Below are 17370 nucleotides of genomic sequence, written 5' to 3' on the forward strand. Positions count from 1 at the left end.
GAATCGCAACCGGAGCAAAATATGGAAGGTTTGGGCTTCTCGGATTTGTTGTTATTCGACAGTGAAAGTGCCTGACTCGACATCGAAGTGGGGTATGGTCGACATCTAGTAGCTGTCAATGAACAAGACTCGACATCGATGGAAATGGATCGGGAGTCGATTACCATTGACTGAATGTCAAAGTGAGATAGACAGTAAAAGTGCACTGTTCGACAGTGAAGAGGTATGGCTCGATGTCGAAGGAAGGTCGGTTCGGTGTCGTCTCAGGGCCATTGAGTGTCGACGTAGGTTTTAGTATCGATGGGCATGGTTTGGACGTTTGGGCCACACCTGGTCCTTCCAAGGAGTCTAGGTCATGGCTAACCTTTCCAGGGGTTCTTGAAAGTTCAGGTTTGGGATCCGAAAAGGGAATGGGTGATCGGTAAACGGATTCAAACGTGCACACATGACACTACATCCACGAATACACCGGCTCTAGACCTTGGAAGGTGCTCATCATCGTTATGGGAAACCTCTGGGACAAAAGACAAAACAGATGTCTACGGCCACAAGCAACAGCAGAGACCCCAATCCATTTCCGTGTGGCAAACACAATGAATGAAACTCGCACATACGTACGGTGCACATACATGTGAGAGGTAACCACCTGTCCTATTTTTGCCATTAACAAGGGATTGAGGAGTATTTATGGAAACAAAATAAACATGTAATTGGCTCTGAGATGTACATCACATACGTATAGTTTATGGAAACAAAATATACATGAGATTGGGTCTAAGATGTAAGTTCACCTGCACAAAATAAACATAATCCTTTCTCAAATGAGCATGCAACATTCTGTTCTTACAGGAGTTGTACACTGAAATATTCAAATATCTAAGTCGGATTCTCACGTAACAGAATTCATCATAATCTATAAAATTTCAACCTAAAATAATATTTCTAAAAAGAAAAGATTTTAGAACCTGAATTCCACATACAGTCAACCTATCTTTATTTAATTTTAAAAACACGTTTTTTCTGCTTTATTAGTCATGTAAATTTGGGTTTGGAGGTCAACAAAACCACAATTATTAACAAAAACAAAATAAAAAAGCTCCCGGCACGCCAGTCCTACTAAGAAATGAGATTTAAATATATACTTTAACCTTCACGTCAAAATGAAAAAGTTCGTCGAAATTTCCTACTAAAATTCCACAAAGGCACAGACACTATCTCCGCTTTCCAAAATGGCGGCGGGCATGGTCGGCGGTGGGCGGACATACCTGCAGATGATTCGTTCTCAAATGAGCATGCAACTTGCTTCACAGTCTGTTGTTACAAGAGCTGTCGACAGAAATATTCCTCATTCAAGCATCTAAGTCGTCTCACGAAACCGACTTCATCAAAATCGATAAAAATTCAACCTAAAAAAAACTATAAAAAGAGGAGATTTCAGAATCTGAATTCCACACACAGTCGTTAATCATAATCCCTACAGAAAGGCTAAGAAAATATGAAGAAGACTGAAGAAATCCAAAGGAAAACCTCCCATAGCCATGGTGATCGCCATTGCTCCTCTCTTCACCTCGGTTCCTTTTTCTTTCTCATCGTCATCTACTTCATCATCCCTTCTCCTCAAGCTCGTTACAAGGATCCAACACTCCCAATCGAAAACAGAATCTCAGAACTCCTTTCTCGGATGACCACTCATGAAAAGATCGGCCAAATGGCCCAAATCGATCACTCCGTCGCCTCTCCTGACGTCCTTATTAATCATTCCATCGGTTCGTCCCCTGTGTTTTCTGTAGTTTTTTAAGGCTGTGTTTGGTATGCATTATTGGAACACGTTTTGAGTTGATTTCACATTCTTAGATAATAAAAATAACTCAGTCGAGAATGCGAAATGAACATAGAATGCATACCAAACACAGCCTAAGTTTTTCCTACTTGTTTGAAGCCTAATTTTCTTTAATTCTTTGAAGCTCAAGAAGATGAAACACTAACGATGAGGGTTGTTCTGGTTATCAATTTCAGGGAGTGTAGTGAACGGAGTAGTGCCGGTCGGTCATCCTGTTATAGCGCCAGACGCGACCCCTGCAATGTGGGCGGACATGATCGATGGGTTCCAAAAGTCTGCGTTGTCGTCAAGGCTTGGGATTCCCATAATATATGGTACTGACGCAGTCCATGGCCATAATAACATACTCGGTGCCACTATTTTTCCTCATAACATCGGCCTTGGAGCTGCAAGGTTTCTCTATCTTCCTCTTTCTCTGTTTGTGTGAATCTATGTAACTGTGGGAAATACATAAGCTTGAGATCATTTAAAGATAAATTGTGAACAGATTTTTTGCCAGTATTTTCCTGTTTTCTCATTTTCTTGTTTTGTTCTCATGAAGGGATGAGGATTTAATGGTGAGGATCGGAAGTGCCACTGCTTTGGAGGTTCTGGGCACCGGAATGCCGTACGCTTTTGCTCCCTGTATTGCTGTAAGTTCTCTCTCTCTCTCTCTCCCCCGGTAAGAGCGAGGTCGGTCATTCAGATCAGTAAAGCTATACAATCGTTAAAGGAATATTCATGCTACCCAGTTGACAGCCAAAGAAATGGAATCTAAAAGGAAATTTTAGAAAACACAAAAACCTAAGAGGGTATTTATGAAGCCAAAGGAATGAAATTATCCAATTTCTATGGTTGGAAGCATGGGTAGCAGGAGCATTCTTCCAACCTGGATAGGGCAATTTTTTGTCTTTCTCTTTTCAAAGGTTGGATAATGTCCCGTTCATCTTTTAACTAATGGTTGGGGATTTTGGTGTGTGGAAATGCAGGTGTGTAGGGATCCGCGCTGGGGTCGGTGCTACGAGAGCTACAGCGAGGATACGCAGATTGTGAAGAGCATGTCCAAGATCATACTAGGGCTACAGGGCTACCCTACTCACAATCATACCCTTGGTTACCCCTTCGCGCTCACGGGTACTTCCTTTTCTGTTTAAAGTGTATTTCCATTTTCACCCCTATTGAGATCGGATCCTCTGCAAATACGTGCACTGAAGATCTATGCTATGTTTGCTATGTATTCTAGGTCAATTTTGCATTCTCGGACAATAAAACAACAACTTTTACTATTCGAGAACGCAAAATCGACCTAGAATGCATTCCAAGAATGCATACCAAACACAGCCCTAATATCATTATACTATTTTACCTTCTATTTGTATTCGTATCATCGATCCAGTATCAGTTCAACACCGATACCAATAAAACCATGGTCTCTAGTTATTTATTGGACGGTAGATATTCTAAATTTTGATGATTGTTATTGAATGGGTCCATTACGGGGAAAGAAAGTCTTGGCTTGTGCAAAACACTACGCTGCGATGGTGGGACACAAGGAGGGGTCGACGCGCACAACACGGTGACCACATATGACGACCTGTATCGCATCCACATGACCCCTTATATTGATGCAATCGCCATGGGGGTATCAACTATCATGGCTTCTTACTCTAGGCGAACGGATCAAGATGCATGCCAACTCTTTCCTCCTCACTCACATTCTCAAACAAGAGATGTCCTTCCAGGTAGCATAAAATTATCATACAACATCTCTGAATTTACATTTCTACCCTTAACCTGGTCCCGACTCCCTAGTGGTCATCACTTTTTATGGGCTGCTACATGGGACAGGGTATGGTCATATCAGTTGGGAAGCAATTGACCGGATGACCAACCCACCCGGTTCACACTACAAAGAAAGCCTGCTGAAGGCAGCCATCAACGCCTGGAATCGACATGGTCATGATCCCTTACAAATACCAACAATACCTCACATACATGACGGAGCTTGTGTCGTCCGGCGAGATTCCTATCGCAGGATTGACGATTGTGAGGCGAATCCTTAGGGTGAAGTTCATTCTTGGGCTTTTGAACAGCCAATGGCTGACCGGTCTCTCCATCCCATGGTTGGACACAAGGTTAGTCCCAAAACCCAACTGAATTAATCGATTTCATTGATATGGGTATTTTGGTCATTAAATTTGGTTTAACTTTTCAACCTTTTGGACCCACAGAAACATAGGGAATTGGCAAGAGAAGCAGTGAGGAAGAGCTTGGTGTTGTTGAAGAACGGGAAGGGAGAGGAGAAGATGCTTCCTTTGAGTAAGAATGCCCCCAAGATCCTTGTGGTTGGGTCTCATGCACACAACATCGGCTACCAATGTGGAGGGTGGACTGTTTCATGGAAGGGCACCTCAGGCAACATCACCAAAGGAACAACCATCTTAGAAGGCATCAAGAGGGTTGTTAGCAAGCAGACCCAGGTCGTGTTCCAAGAAAAACCCAACAAGCAATTTGTTAACAAGAATCGGGATTCTTCCTATGCGATCGTAGTTGTCGGCGAGCTCCCATATGCGGAAACAGACGGTGATAGCAAAGAGCTTAGGCTAGCACTGGACGGAGAGGAGACTATCAAGACTATGTGCAAGGAGGTGAAATGTCTGGTTATCGTTGTGTCCGGTCGACCCGTTGTGATAGAGCCTTATGTTGACATGATGGAGGCATTGGTGGCTGCTTGGCTTCCAGGGAGTGAAGCTGGAGCAGGGATTGCTGATGTTATATTTGGGGATTATGATTTCCAGGGTAAGCTTCCGATCACATGGTTCCGGCAGGTGGACCAGCTGCCGATGAATTTTGGGGATTTGTATTATGACCCGTTGTACCCATTTGGGTATGGGCTCCAAACGGGTATCCAATCACACAAAAGAGGCCATGGTGTTTCATCTTCCTCTACATCATCTTTTTCATCTATTTGATTTGTTATGGTATAGATTATAACAAAAAATTTGTAGAGAAAGGGCTATATGAGGATTAGAAGGGTATGTAGCATTCATATAATTGTTGTTTTGATCAATGAAAATGAAATACCAAGGCTGTATTTGGTATACGTTCTTGGAATGCATTAAAGGTTGATTTTGCATTCTCGGGTAATAAAAACAATTATTTTTATCATATGTGAAATCGACTTAGAATGCAAGCATAATAGGAGTTTTTCTGCTACATTCATGGAAGTTTAGACAACCCAATATGGATTATAGAGGTTGATGTAGAATCACAACCAAGGAGTATCGATTGGAGAAACAACTACCATTATTCCAAAGGGAATGTCAATAAGTGTAACAATTTTATTTAGTTTATTAAGGGGAGTGGATGGCATACACTTTTTTTGAGCATTTTTTCTGTTTTTTATTTGCTTGACTAGTAACATTTGGGAAAGAAAGCCTTAGTAAAAGTAGACAAATAATTGTGCAAGCTAAATTTTAAAATAAAATAGAGTATACGAACCACCATTCTTCATCTACTTGATGAGTAGTTGCCGAGTATGTTGATAGGGGAGTCCATAATCAAAATCAACTCAAATCTAGGTCCAAAAAGAAGTTCCACACATTGTTGGAGGAGAATTGAAACACACTATATTTTCAGATTCTAAATCACTAGTGTCTTTCTTAAACCATTCTTCGTCTTCTTGAATATTAGATTGAGTTGACCTTGTTTACAGCAAATGTCATTCTTTCTCTTAATAATTTTTTTACTCATGTTGTGTTTTTGTTTGGAAGAGAGTAGACCTCGGCACAATGGTAAGGTTGCTCCATTGTGACCTAGTGGCCATGGGTTCAAGTCAAGAAACAACCTCCTCCAAACCATGCAGTGGCAGGAGCCTGATATAAATGGGTGCACCAATGCGTCCAACCTAAGGAAAATAAATTACCGATAAAAAGGACCATCATATAGGCCACTAACAAAGATAATTTTCCTAATAAAAAGGAAAAAGTTTTCCATCACCACTCGGTGAAGATTCACCACACCATCCCAGGATTCACAAACCCTATAAAGTTTTAGTAAATTCCCCAAGATACCCTTCAGAAACACAGGGAATTGGCAAGAGAAGTATTAGGAAGAGCTTGGTGTTGTTGAAGAACAGGAAGGGAGAGGGGCAGATGCTTCCTTTGAGTAAGAATGCCCCCAAGATCCTTGTGGTTGGGTCTCATGCACACAAAATTGGCTACCAATGTGGAGGGTGGACTATTTATGGCAGGGCACCTCAGGCAACATCACCAAAGGAACAACCATCTTAGAAGGCATCAAGAAGGCTGTTAGTAAACAGACCCGGTTTGTTTTCCATGAAAAACCCGACAAGCAATTCGTTAACAAGAACCAGTATTCCTCCTACGCAATTGTGGTTGTTGGCGAGCTCCTATATGCAAAGATGGACTGTGATAGCAAAGAGCTCAGGATAGCACTGGACGGCGAGGAGACTATCAAAATTGTGTGCAAGGAGGTGAAATATTTGGTCATCATTGTGTCGGGTCGACCCGTGGTAACAAAGCCTTATGTGGATATTATGGAGGCATCGGTGGCTGCTTGGCTTCTAGTCGCGCAATAGAGGCCATGGTGTTTCATCTTCCTCTGCATCGTCTTTTTCATTTAATTGATTGGTTATGGTATAGATTACAACAAAAAAATTGTAGATAAAGGGCTATATAAAGATCAGAAGGGTATGCTTGTTGTAGCATTCATATAATTGTTATTTTGATCAATGAAAATTTATGAAATACTAAGGCTGTGTTTGATATGCATTTTGGAATGCATTCTAGGTTGATTTTGCATTCTCGGGAATAAAAACAACTATTTTTATCATCTCGTGAAATTGACTTAGAATGCAAGCATAATAGGAGCTTTTCTTACATTCATGGAAGCGGAGGCAATCCAAGATGGATTATAGAGGTTGATGTAGAAATCGCAACCAAGGAATATCGATTGGGAAAACAACTACCATTAATCAAAAGGGAATGTCACTGAGTGTAACAATCTTATTTAGTTAATGAAGGGAAGCGGATAGGATATACTTTTTTGGAGCATTTTTTTCATTTTTTCTTGCTTTTTTTTTTTTTTTTTTTTCTTTCTAAAAGATCATTGTATTAAGGAAAAGAAAAAAAGATACAAAGAAAACAAAACCCAAACACTAGCGCCCATCCTCAAGGAACCCACTGCAGGTGGATCCAACAGGAGGGCCAGGCCTAACATCACCAAAACCGAAATCTAGGCAAACCCATGGCATTGTGAGCTAGCTGTTCTTCATTTTTTTTTTTGCTTGAGTAGTAACATTAGGGAAAGAATGCCTTAGTAAAAGGAGACAAATATATAATTGAGCAAGCTAAAGCTATAAAACAAAATAAAGTATACAAACCACCGTTGTTCATCAACTGGAGGAGTAGTTGACGTGTTGATAGGGGAGTTCATAATCAAATCAAATCAAATTTGTGTAAAAAAAAAAAGTTCCACACATTGTTGGAGGAGGATTGAAACACACTATATTTTCAGATTCTAAACGACTAGTGTCTTTCTTAAACCGTTCTTCGTCTTTTTAATATGGGTAAATTACACAAGCAACCCTTGAGGTTTGCCCTAATTAAATACAAGTGCGATCTCTCGTGTTTCCAAAATATACACTCCGACCCCTTGAGTTTAGGGTACTTGTTACACTAAGCCCCACTCCGTTAGAGTATTCCTGTTAGTTGTTGACATGTTGGCTATTGATGCCTTAAAATGACAAAGATACCCTTAATGGGGTGTGAGCTTACCATTTTGCCCATATGGCAGTCCAAACTTCACACCCCTTTCCTTCTGCAAACATGGGTTGGCTGCAAGGAAACAATGAAACTGGGCCTTGTCCTTGATGCAAATGCATAAGCCAATTGGAAGGCTTTCTTTTTCTCTTCTATGGATACTAGTCTTCTTTCCAAGATAAAATAGGTGGAATGGATCTTACTAGCTAGGATTGGTGACGTCCCTTCCACCAGTATCTGCAGAATATTTTTCAAGTAAATGTTAGTAAATCTTTTGGGATTGGTGTGTGGTTTGTGTGATTACACTTTCATCAAAAAAAAGGAAAGCAAGTCTTTGCTGGGTTAATAAGATTGTAACCATTTTCGTTACAGGTGTAAATGTCACCAGGATTTTTCTCGTACTTCCACATTGTGATCATGTGGGTATCGCATTCATACTCTCTTTCTTTTCTAACCATGTGGATCTCCTAATGAAGAAAACGTTTCCTACATCGTGATTGGTATGGTGTGGGAGATTCCTCTGACACAAGTTGCATGAGAAAACTTTTTACCCATGATTCAAATATTGTTAATAAGCTACTACCATCGATCGACAATATTGTAATCAAAGTAGAAAAAGCAGCGAAGAAATCAAAAGACTGTAAAACAAAAAGCCAAGAATGCCCAAATAGTGATCTTGAGGTTTCAGATGCTAGCTTGATCTTCTTCAAGGCATCCCAATAAGACATGGTTTCTGGGTCCTGGGGAGAGGGGTTCTTCACCATTTGGAGAGATTTTTCAGTGGATTTGGTTGTCAGAGATCTGAAAATTACCTCCCATTCCTTTCTCAGTTAAAATCATATATGGTGGACTCTCTTCTGCTCCATCTTCTCTTGGTGACCCTAGCCACAACCTCCCTGAGCAATCAAACCCCTAACCTACAGCCCCAATTTCATCGGTTTCATTGTACACTTTTACTGGAATTCATATTTGGAGGCTGAAAGCTCTGATAATCTTTACAATGCGGGGTGCAAGCATAATCAAGCTTGCACCATTCAATGGAACCCCAAAGAAACAGAGTGCCCTAGACTCACTAAAATAGAACTGAAGCAAAAATAAAGGGGTTAAACATGCAAGAGGGTGGCTTTCTGCAAGGAGAAATGGCCACGATTTTTCCATTCATATGGGGTTACTGGAGAAAGGATGGTAGACACAATAGTGGGGTGGTCGGAGGTTGAAGCGGTGGTGGGGCGGTGGTTGAAGAATAAGAAGAAAGAAGAAGAGGAAGAAATAGTGGTGGGTCCCACTTTTTGTGTTTGAAAAATAAAAAATTAGAATATAGTTAATTGAAGGGCAAAATTGTCATTTAAATTTTATATTTAACACCGTCCACTTAAAGGTGCCGGGTGTATATTTTGGAAACACAGGGGATCGCCATGTAATTTACCCTTTTAATATTAGATTGAGTTGTATGTGCTTACATTCTTTCTCTTAATCATTTTTTTAATCTTAATATGTTTTTGTTTGGAAGAGAGCCGACCTGGTACAATGGTAAAGTTGCTCCATTACGACCTAGTGGTCACGTGTTCAAGTCAAGAACAGCCTCCTCCAAACCTGAGCAGTGGCAAGAACTTGACGTACTAGGTACACCAATGGTGAAGCTCATTAACAGGCAAAAGTGGCTTCTCTCTGCAAATTCTGACATCCTATTGGATTAGATCTTCTTTTCTTTCTTTCAATAATATTTTTATTTATTCATGATGACCAAAAAAAAAATGTCTAGTTATTCATGTGTTCAATTTGAATCTACACACATCTTGCAATATGGAGAAATTAATCTTTCAAAATTCGGTGTATCTAAAGAAAGTTGAACAACTGCAAATGCAAGAGGTAAAAAAAAATTTGAAAACATAGCAATGCATGTGTTTGAAATGGATAAAAAAATGACGAAATTAACCATCCATCTTAAGGAAAACAATTTATCCATTAAAAGAACTGTCATATAGGCGACTATGGAAAGATAATTTTCCCCATAAAGAGGAAAAAAAATTTCCTTCACTACGCGGTGAAGATTCCCCACACCATCTCAAGATTCACAAACCCTATAAGGTTTTAGTAGGTTCCCCAAAATACCTTCTGGTGCACATCTGAATCCATTCACCGTGGCTGAAGGAAAACTCGTCCTACAAAAAACCACAAACAATTGAAATAAATAAAAAGAAGATTTGTTCATGTTTTTGTTGATCCAATCTTATACAAGTATACTAATTCAAACATGATTTATTGAGAAAAAGACAACTCGAGAAAATAATAGGTCAAATTAAGAACCAATAAAAGTTATAAAAAAAAGTCAAAATGCTCAAAACTCAAATGTGTGAACACTACAACAAAAAGGAAATATAACTGCATTTTTTCCGCAATAAAAGGTCCAAAAATCCGTAGCAATGGCCTATATATAGCTGTGGATTACCTACAGTTTTCTATCTATAACTACAAGTGTCGTCGCTAAGTCTATAGCTACGGATTTCCTATCGCAGGAAAGGGTAATCTGTAGTTGTGGAAAAATCCACAACAAATCTATAACTGCGGATGTTTCCGCATCAAACCTATAGTTGTGGATTTTTTGCTGTGGATTTTTTTGCCACAAATCTATAACTACGAATTTTTAACTACAGATTTTTTCGCTGCAAATCTATAACTGTAGATTTTAGCTGTGGAATTTGGCGTCCCAAAATTTATAGCTACAACTTTGTAGTTGCGGATTTCAGTTGTAGATTTATATGCATCAAAAGGCGGATATTAGCAACGGAAATTTTTTATGAAACATGACTATGGATTTTAGTTGCAAATTTTTGTATATCAAGGTCTAAGGGTAATAACGATCAAATCGTGGGTTTTCCTATTCGCAAAGTTGAATTTTCCCTTACTTTTGAGGATTAAGCTTTCCTCCACCAATTGAGGATGGTTGACCCACCATCCTAGGGTTCACAAATCCCTCCTAGGGTTTTAGTATGTTCCAAAATACCCATTTGATATCCTTTCCCGCTCTATTCCACCTTATGGTATCCCATTCACCGTGGGTAGAGGAAAACTTGGTCCTACCTTTTATATCTATTTTTTGCAGATCCGGATCCTCTACTGCGCAGCTGCCCCAACTGCTCTGCTGGGCAAACACAACAAGGCATGAAATGACCGTCTTATCCCCACTCGGACAAGGCACTCGGGCAGGGGTAAAGCGGTCATTACGCGCCTTGCTATGTCTGCACTACAGGGCAGTTGGGGCAGCCGTGCGTCGCAAGAGACCCCAATCCATTTCTTGCGTACCAAACACAATGAATGAAACTTTGCATGGTATGTGCAGGTGCATGTACATGTGAGAAGTAACTACCTGTTCTATTTTTGCCATTTACAAGGGAGGAAGAGTATTAATGGAAAAAAATAAATATGTGATTGCCATTGAGATGTACGTCATATACGTGCAATTTTTAGGAACAAAATAAACATGTGATTGGCTCTAAGATGTACTTTCACCTGCACATATGTGCAGATGATCCATTTTCAAATGAGCATGCAACATGCTCCACATTCTATTCTTACAAGAGACGTTTTTTTTTTTTTGATGAAACGATAAATTTATAATACTAAAAAGATGGCAAAGATTGTTTATACATACAAGGAAGAGATTGTTTAGCAGCTAGTTTGGCCTTATATTTTAGCCAGGTTAGAATTCTTTCATTACTTATGTTACGGTAAGAGATATCCTTGGACAATTCCGAGTCCCGCAAAAATTAAGCTAGTAGCTCGTAGGGCTAAGGAGATCAAGATGGAGTTGGAAGAAGGCTAGGCAATGATTTGTCGAACACCAAACATTTTTCAGCTTCACACCTCTCTTGTTAGCAAAATTTAACCCGGTCATTATCCCAACCAGCTCTGGTTCCATATCATGACATTTCTTAATGAAACCTGTACTAACCATAATGAGTTTGCCATCTAACAAAATACCAAAGGCCCATCTAGAAGAGATTAGGTCTTTGGAGTCAATACCTGCGCATAACAAAACAAGAAATTCTAAAATAGTTAAATCAGACATGGAAGAAATAAACATATCCACCAAACAAGAGTCATTTACAGATAGGGATGAAATTGGGGTTGGGAAAATATGGAGATCCTGCAGCCAAGTCTTAACGTTTTCAAAAGCAAGAGAGGATTAGGTTTAACAGACCTAAAATATAAATTGTTCCTAACTTCCCAAATACAACAACAAGTTATAATAAACACAGAAAATAACCAGTTGAAAGTGGTCTTATCAAGCCTGTGAGAGAGAAAAGTAGACAAAAGAATCGTTCCATTGAAGGATGGGTGAGAAACTCGGTTCTCAGCCCTAGAGGACCGGCTGCCCTGATATGTTTAACCCAATCACAAGAGAAGAAGATATGCCAGACGGTCTCATTACAAGTGCCACATAGTGCACAAGTGGGGTCGACCTGAATCCATTTCGAAACAATATCCTTAACTGGAAGCCCTGCATTTAATACACGTAAAAAAAACATTTTAAACTTAGGATGCAAATTAAGTTTCCAAAAAATATTCCACCAATTGAAAGAAGAAAAATCACGGTTAGGGGAATCAGAAATGAGAAAGTTAGCCGCTCGTTTAGTATTAAATCGGCCATCCTTAGCAAGGGGCACCACCAAGTATCAGGAGAATCAGAAATGGGGATGAGAGAGATGGTTTGGGCATGATCAGAGACAAGCTGTCTTAGCTGATCAGTATCCCAAGAGAGGGACTTGGTATAAAACAAACAAACTTTCATAGGGTGAGTTCGGTGGGAAGTATTTAAACGGATTGAGAAACCAGGAATAGAAGGAATCCAAGGGTCAGTCCAAAAAAAAGTATTCTGACCATTACCAATCCTTCTAAATGTAAAGGATCATAGAGTTCCAACAACCTTGGTTATACTATTCCAAGTCCAAGACCCTTTCTTTGAAATGGTTTTGAGGTCAAAAAAAGAAGAGTTTGGGGAATAATGGGCTTTTAGAACCCTAGCCCATAACGCATTGTCATTGGTCAAAAGTCTCCATCCCAGTTTCAATAAAAGTGCCTCATTATGGGTTCTAGCTCTTCTAAACCCCTAACCACCAACAGATAATGGACGACACAAATTCTTCCAAGAGACAAGAGAAGCTTTCCTATGCTTACCACTACCCCCATTCCAAAAGTTATGACAAATAGAATCAATTTTCCTACAAATAGAGGTAGGGAAATAAAAGCAATTCATGAGATAAGCAGGTAAAGAACCAAGCACAGATTTGATAAGCACTCTACACCCTACAAAGGACAAAGAATTAGATTTCCAACCCATCCGTGCCTACCCTCTACTGCATTGCATTTGCAACACAACTGTTTTGTGCCCGTGAAATGAAAAAAAATTTGAAATAACCCTAAGAATTCCATATTTCTAGATACAAAGGCTGGTTCTAGGGTTCTTGGGGATCGATTCCATCTCATTTTAAATTCAGAGACAGAATAGAAATTGGTGCTCAAGAACCCTAAAAACTGTCTCAGAATTTAAAATACATCCTTAGTGAGAGTTTATCTCTAAAAGAATTTAAGATTAAAAGAGGGGAAAGAGTTAATAGAACCACCAAGAAGGTCATGAGAGGGGACGAGAATGGCTCATCATCTTTGAACAATGACTGTCCCTAATGGCTTGATTCCATGGAGCCCAAATCGGTTCTCTACGTTTGTTTTGGGACTTCACCTTGCTTTCTTGCAGCTCAATTGAGTGAGATTGAATCGGGTCTTGAAGCATAAGGGCATCCCTTCATCTGGGGCGATGGCTTCTAGCAGGGGTCAAAGAGAAAGAAATGGGATTTTCTCCTCAAACTTTTGATATGTTTCATTTTTTCTCAACCCATCTGGGTCTTGTACCACCTTGCTTCAATTAGCTTTGAGCCCTATTGAATCCCTTAATTGTTGTGATCTTCCCTCTACTGCAACTGCCCTCAGAATCCTCTCGGCCAAGAAGAAGCTCTGTTTCTGAGGATCATAGAACAGTAGCAAAATCAAAGATCGGATCGGTGAACTATTGAGAAATCTGGAAAAGATAAGGGCGTTGATGATTGGCTCCTAATCTTCTTCAATAAAACAGAGAAATCACTCACCTGTTTTGAGTTTTGGGATTAATAATACATATTTGTGGGCTGCAGCAGGAAGAAGAAGAAGGGTAAGTTGATCATTTAACTTCATAAAGGTAATCTTTTTCCACCCGATCATATGCTTTTGACAATCAAATTTAAAGATCGACTACCCATCCATGCCCCTCCCCTTTATGATTTCTTAGAAAGTGAAAAATTTCATGTCCAATAACTTTAAGTTGTTCATTTAACTTTATAAGGGTAATCTAATTCCACCCTTTTTTTTGCTAGAAGATCATTATATTAAACGACAAAGAGCCAAAAACAGAAACAGGAAAGAAACGAAGAACGTTACCACTGGCTGAGATGGCCAGCCAGCTCCCCCCACCCATTACAGACACCGGTATCTAGGCATACCCATAGCATCACGAGCCAATTGTTCTTCAATATGACTAGGAAAGGGAAGGTTTGTCGAAGACACTCCCGTAATCACCGCATGCTTGGCCAAGTAGTCTGCAATAGGATTCCACCCTATCATATGCTTTTGATAATCATGTTTAAAGACTACCCATTCATGTTCCCTTTATGAGTTTTTAGGAAGTGAAAAATTTCATGTGCAATAACTTTATCGGACAACTTCTTTGTCGGTTGTCACCAACACTAATACCTGGCTGATATCCTATCATTGCAAGGTACTACGATCACAATGGTATAATGGTCAAAATACCCTATGGTATCAGTATCTTTGAGGGTAAAACTTTTCATTACATCCGATACTGTTTGATATCATCCCCATATCCGATCTGATATCGATACTCGATATTGATCCCCCGATACTCTATACCTAAAACCATAAACTTAGTACGAATGATCATGGTGAGTCGATTCGTCCACATATATATTTCCCGCAAAATGCGTCTGCATTGCTTGTATGATGTATCCAAATTCCTAATCTTACAGAGTACTTTCTCTCTTGGCTTGTTTTGAGTTACAATATTGCCCTTGCTAATAGGTTAATAGTTAATACTTTAATTTAATTTCAATTTTAACACGTTTACAGAGGTTCTCTAAACAAGCACCCTCAAATTTTGTCGAATTTAAAATTATGTGGCAGCTCCAAACCCTGGAAACAAGAGAAATGACCTGATTGGGCCACATGTCAAATTTGATATTCAAATTCAATCATATCTCGTAGGATCTCATTATCTTTGTAATTATCATCCGTTACGGATTCAATTCAAGACAACCGATGCAATTGCATCTTCTCATCATTTATCCTCTCATTAATATCTTCTTATCATGGTATCATCAGTCTAGGTCTCTAGCATCAAGTCCGGTTCTTCTTCTATGGGTACCGAGAATGCATCCGCTTCGTCCATTATGCTTGCTTTGCCGATGTCTTCTACCGATTATCTTTATTCGAGTGATCAACCTAGAGCAACCTTGGTGACTCCTCTGCTAGATGGCAATAACTATCCTACATGGCACCGATCCATGTTAATGGTCATTGGAAGGAATAAACAAGTTGGTTTTCATTGATGGCACTTTACCGAAACCAGATTTGCAAGACACCATGATGTGGCATACTAAGAAGCTTCTAATTATAAGAAACATTATTGGGGTTCAGATTAACCAAATGAGAGTTATGATCACAGCCTAAGGATGGTAAAATAGATACCAAAACATTCCTCCAATCAGAAAAGAAATCAGAAATTGCCATTGCCCTGTCTAAGACTTCTTTAATTACAAAAAGGTTTTTTTATTTATTTTTTATTTATTTTTTATTTGACCATGTAAACTTGGGTCTACTTGATTGGAGGTCAACAAAACCAAAATTAGTAACAATATTAAAAACTCATGACTCCTTGCGTCTGTCCAGTACCGAAGGTTCTTCTTCTTCTTCATTCAAGCTTCTTCAAGTTGCTGTTGCTGCCTTTGAAGGAGATCAAACCAGTAAGTAATTTTAGTTTCCTACATATATCCTTCCCCTCTATCCATCAAACCCTAACCTCCATTAAACCTGCAACTCCTACCTTAACTAGGACTCCCTCTTAACTTCAGATCTGTCCATCAGTTTCAAACCAAACTTCCACCATACAACCCCCACACTTCTCCCTACACTCGATCCTAAACCCAGTTCATAACTCCCGCTCTATCCCCTCCATTCCTCCACTCCATTAAAACACAAAACCTGCAACTCAATTCTGTCCAGAAATTGCCATTGCCCTGTCCTATGAAACGAGATTTAAGTACGCTAATCTTTGCATCAAAATTAAGAACTTTGTTGAAATCTCCTACTAAGATTATAGAAAGGCAGAGACACGACTCAAACACTGAGATCTCATTCCAAAAACTAGCTTTTACAGTCAAAGGGAGGGGGAGGGGGGAAACATAGGGAGGTGGTAGTGTATGCGTGCATCTTGCCAATGTTCTTTCTCCTTATTTTGTAATGTCAAGTGTATATTTTGTAAGGGAAAAAGAACATTGCTTGGTCGCATGGTTCCATCGCCAAGTCATAGGAGCACACAAATTTACTACCTTGACCAATGTGAAATCAAAATATCCATCCATGTCGATGCCCCTACATATGTTCTCATTGCCCCCTTGTGCTGATACAAGGACTTACACGACCAAGCAAGGATCTCTTTCCCATTTGTAATGTACATACGAGAGTGTTTCTCCATTTAATGTTGTAGACCTAAACCTACTTTATCATTAGATTAAGCAAATGATCACCTAAGCAATGCTACATATGGAATACAAGAAAAAAAAAGAGAGGAAAAAACATATATACTTGTCTTTCCTTTGTTGTGGGGTACCTACTTGGCTACTTCAATCTGGGCATTAATTGGAGAAAAGGGTACTTGGGACATTCAACTCACAAGGGGTAAATAACGATCAAATCATGAGTTTTTCATATTCGCAAAGTTGATTTTCCCCTTTGTTTTAGTATTATGTTTTTTTTTTTAACCCTTACCTTTTAGGAATAAGTTGTCCTCCATCAATAAAGGATGATTCACCCACCATCTTAGGGTTCACAAATCCCTCTTAGGGTTTTAGTATGTTCCAAAATACTCATTTGATATCCTTTCCCGCCCTCTTCCACCTTATGGTATCCCATTCACTGTGGGTAGAGGGAAACTTGGTCCTGTCTTTTATATCTATTTGTTACAGATCGGATCCTCTTTCAACTGCCCCTAATCGCTCTCATCGCATGCAGACACAACAAGGCACGAAATGACCATCTTACCCTCACTCGGGCAAGGCGCTCGGGTAGGGGTAAAGCAATCATTGCGCGTCTTGCTATGTCTGCGTAGCAAGGCAATTGGGGCAGTCTGTGAGGACAATGACATGGCGGGGGATCGCCATGTGTCTTCCACCTCATCCCTCTTTAGGGAGAAGAAAGAGGTGAATTGAAGATTTGGAGTCGCCACCTAGAGGATGGTCTAGGACCTAAGTTGTAATGTAATGACTCTCATAAACCCCCTTTTGGGGACAAATGGTTTGTTGGTCTGGATACAGGTCAAATTATAGTCCGAGGAATATATTATGCACCCCAGTCCGCCCGAACTTGGCAGTCTCTCTATTACTTGGCTAGGCAATGGTATAACATGCTTTGATAGAATGTAAGATGCAAGTACAAAGAAAATAA

At 39.7% G+C, this 17370-nt stretch overlaps 1 protein-coding gene and 1 pseudogene across 1 annotated transcript; both read left to right on the forward strand.

Annotated features, from left to right (window-relative positions):
- Positions 1-1495: 1495 nt before the first annotated feature.
- Positions 1496-4791, forward strand: LOC122645262 (annotated as a pseudogene).
- A 1253-nt stretch (positions 4792-6044) lies between these two features.
- Positions 6045-6419, forward strand: LOC122645263. The gene has a single exon (XM_043838588.1). The coding sequence runs from the start codon at positions 6045-6047 to the stop codon at positions 6417-6419; it is 375 nt and encodes a 124-aa protein (XP_043694523.1).
- Positions 6420-17370: the final 10951 nt, after the last annotated feature.

This window comes from Telopea speciosissima, chromosome 11, assembly GCF_018873765.1.
Source record: "Telopea speciosissima isolate NSW1024214 ecotype Mountain lineage chromosome 11, Tspe_v1, whole genome shotgun sequence".
In the NCBI taxonomy this organism is placed as follows: Eukaryota; Viridiplantae; Streptophyta; class Magnoliopsida; order Proteales; family Proteaceae; genus Telopea; species Telopea speciosissima.

Excerpts from the sequence above, each read along its gene's own strand:
- LOC122645263 (XM_043838588.1), top strand. The coding sequence starts at position 6,045 with ATGTGGAGGGTGGACTATTTATGGCAGGGCACCTCAGGCAACATCACC.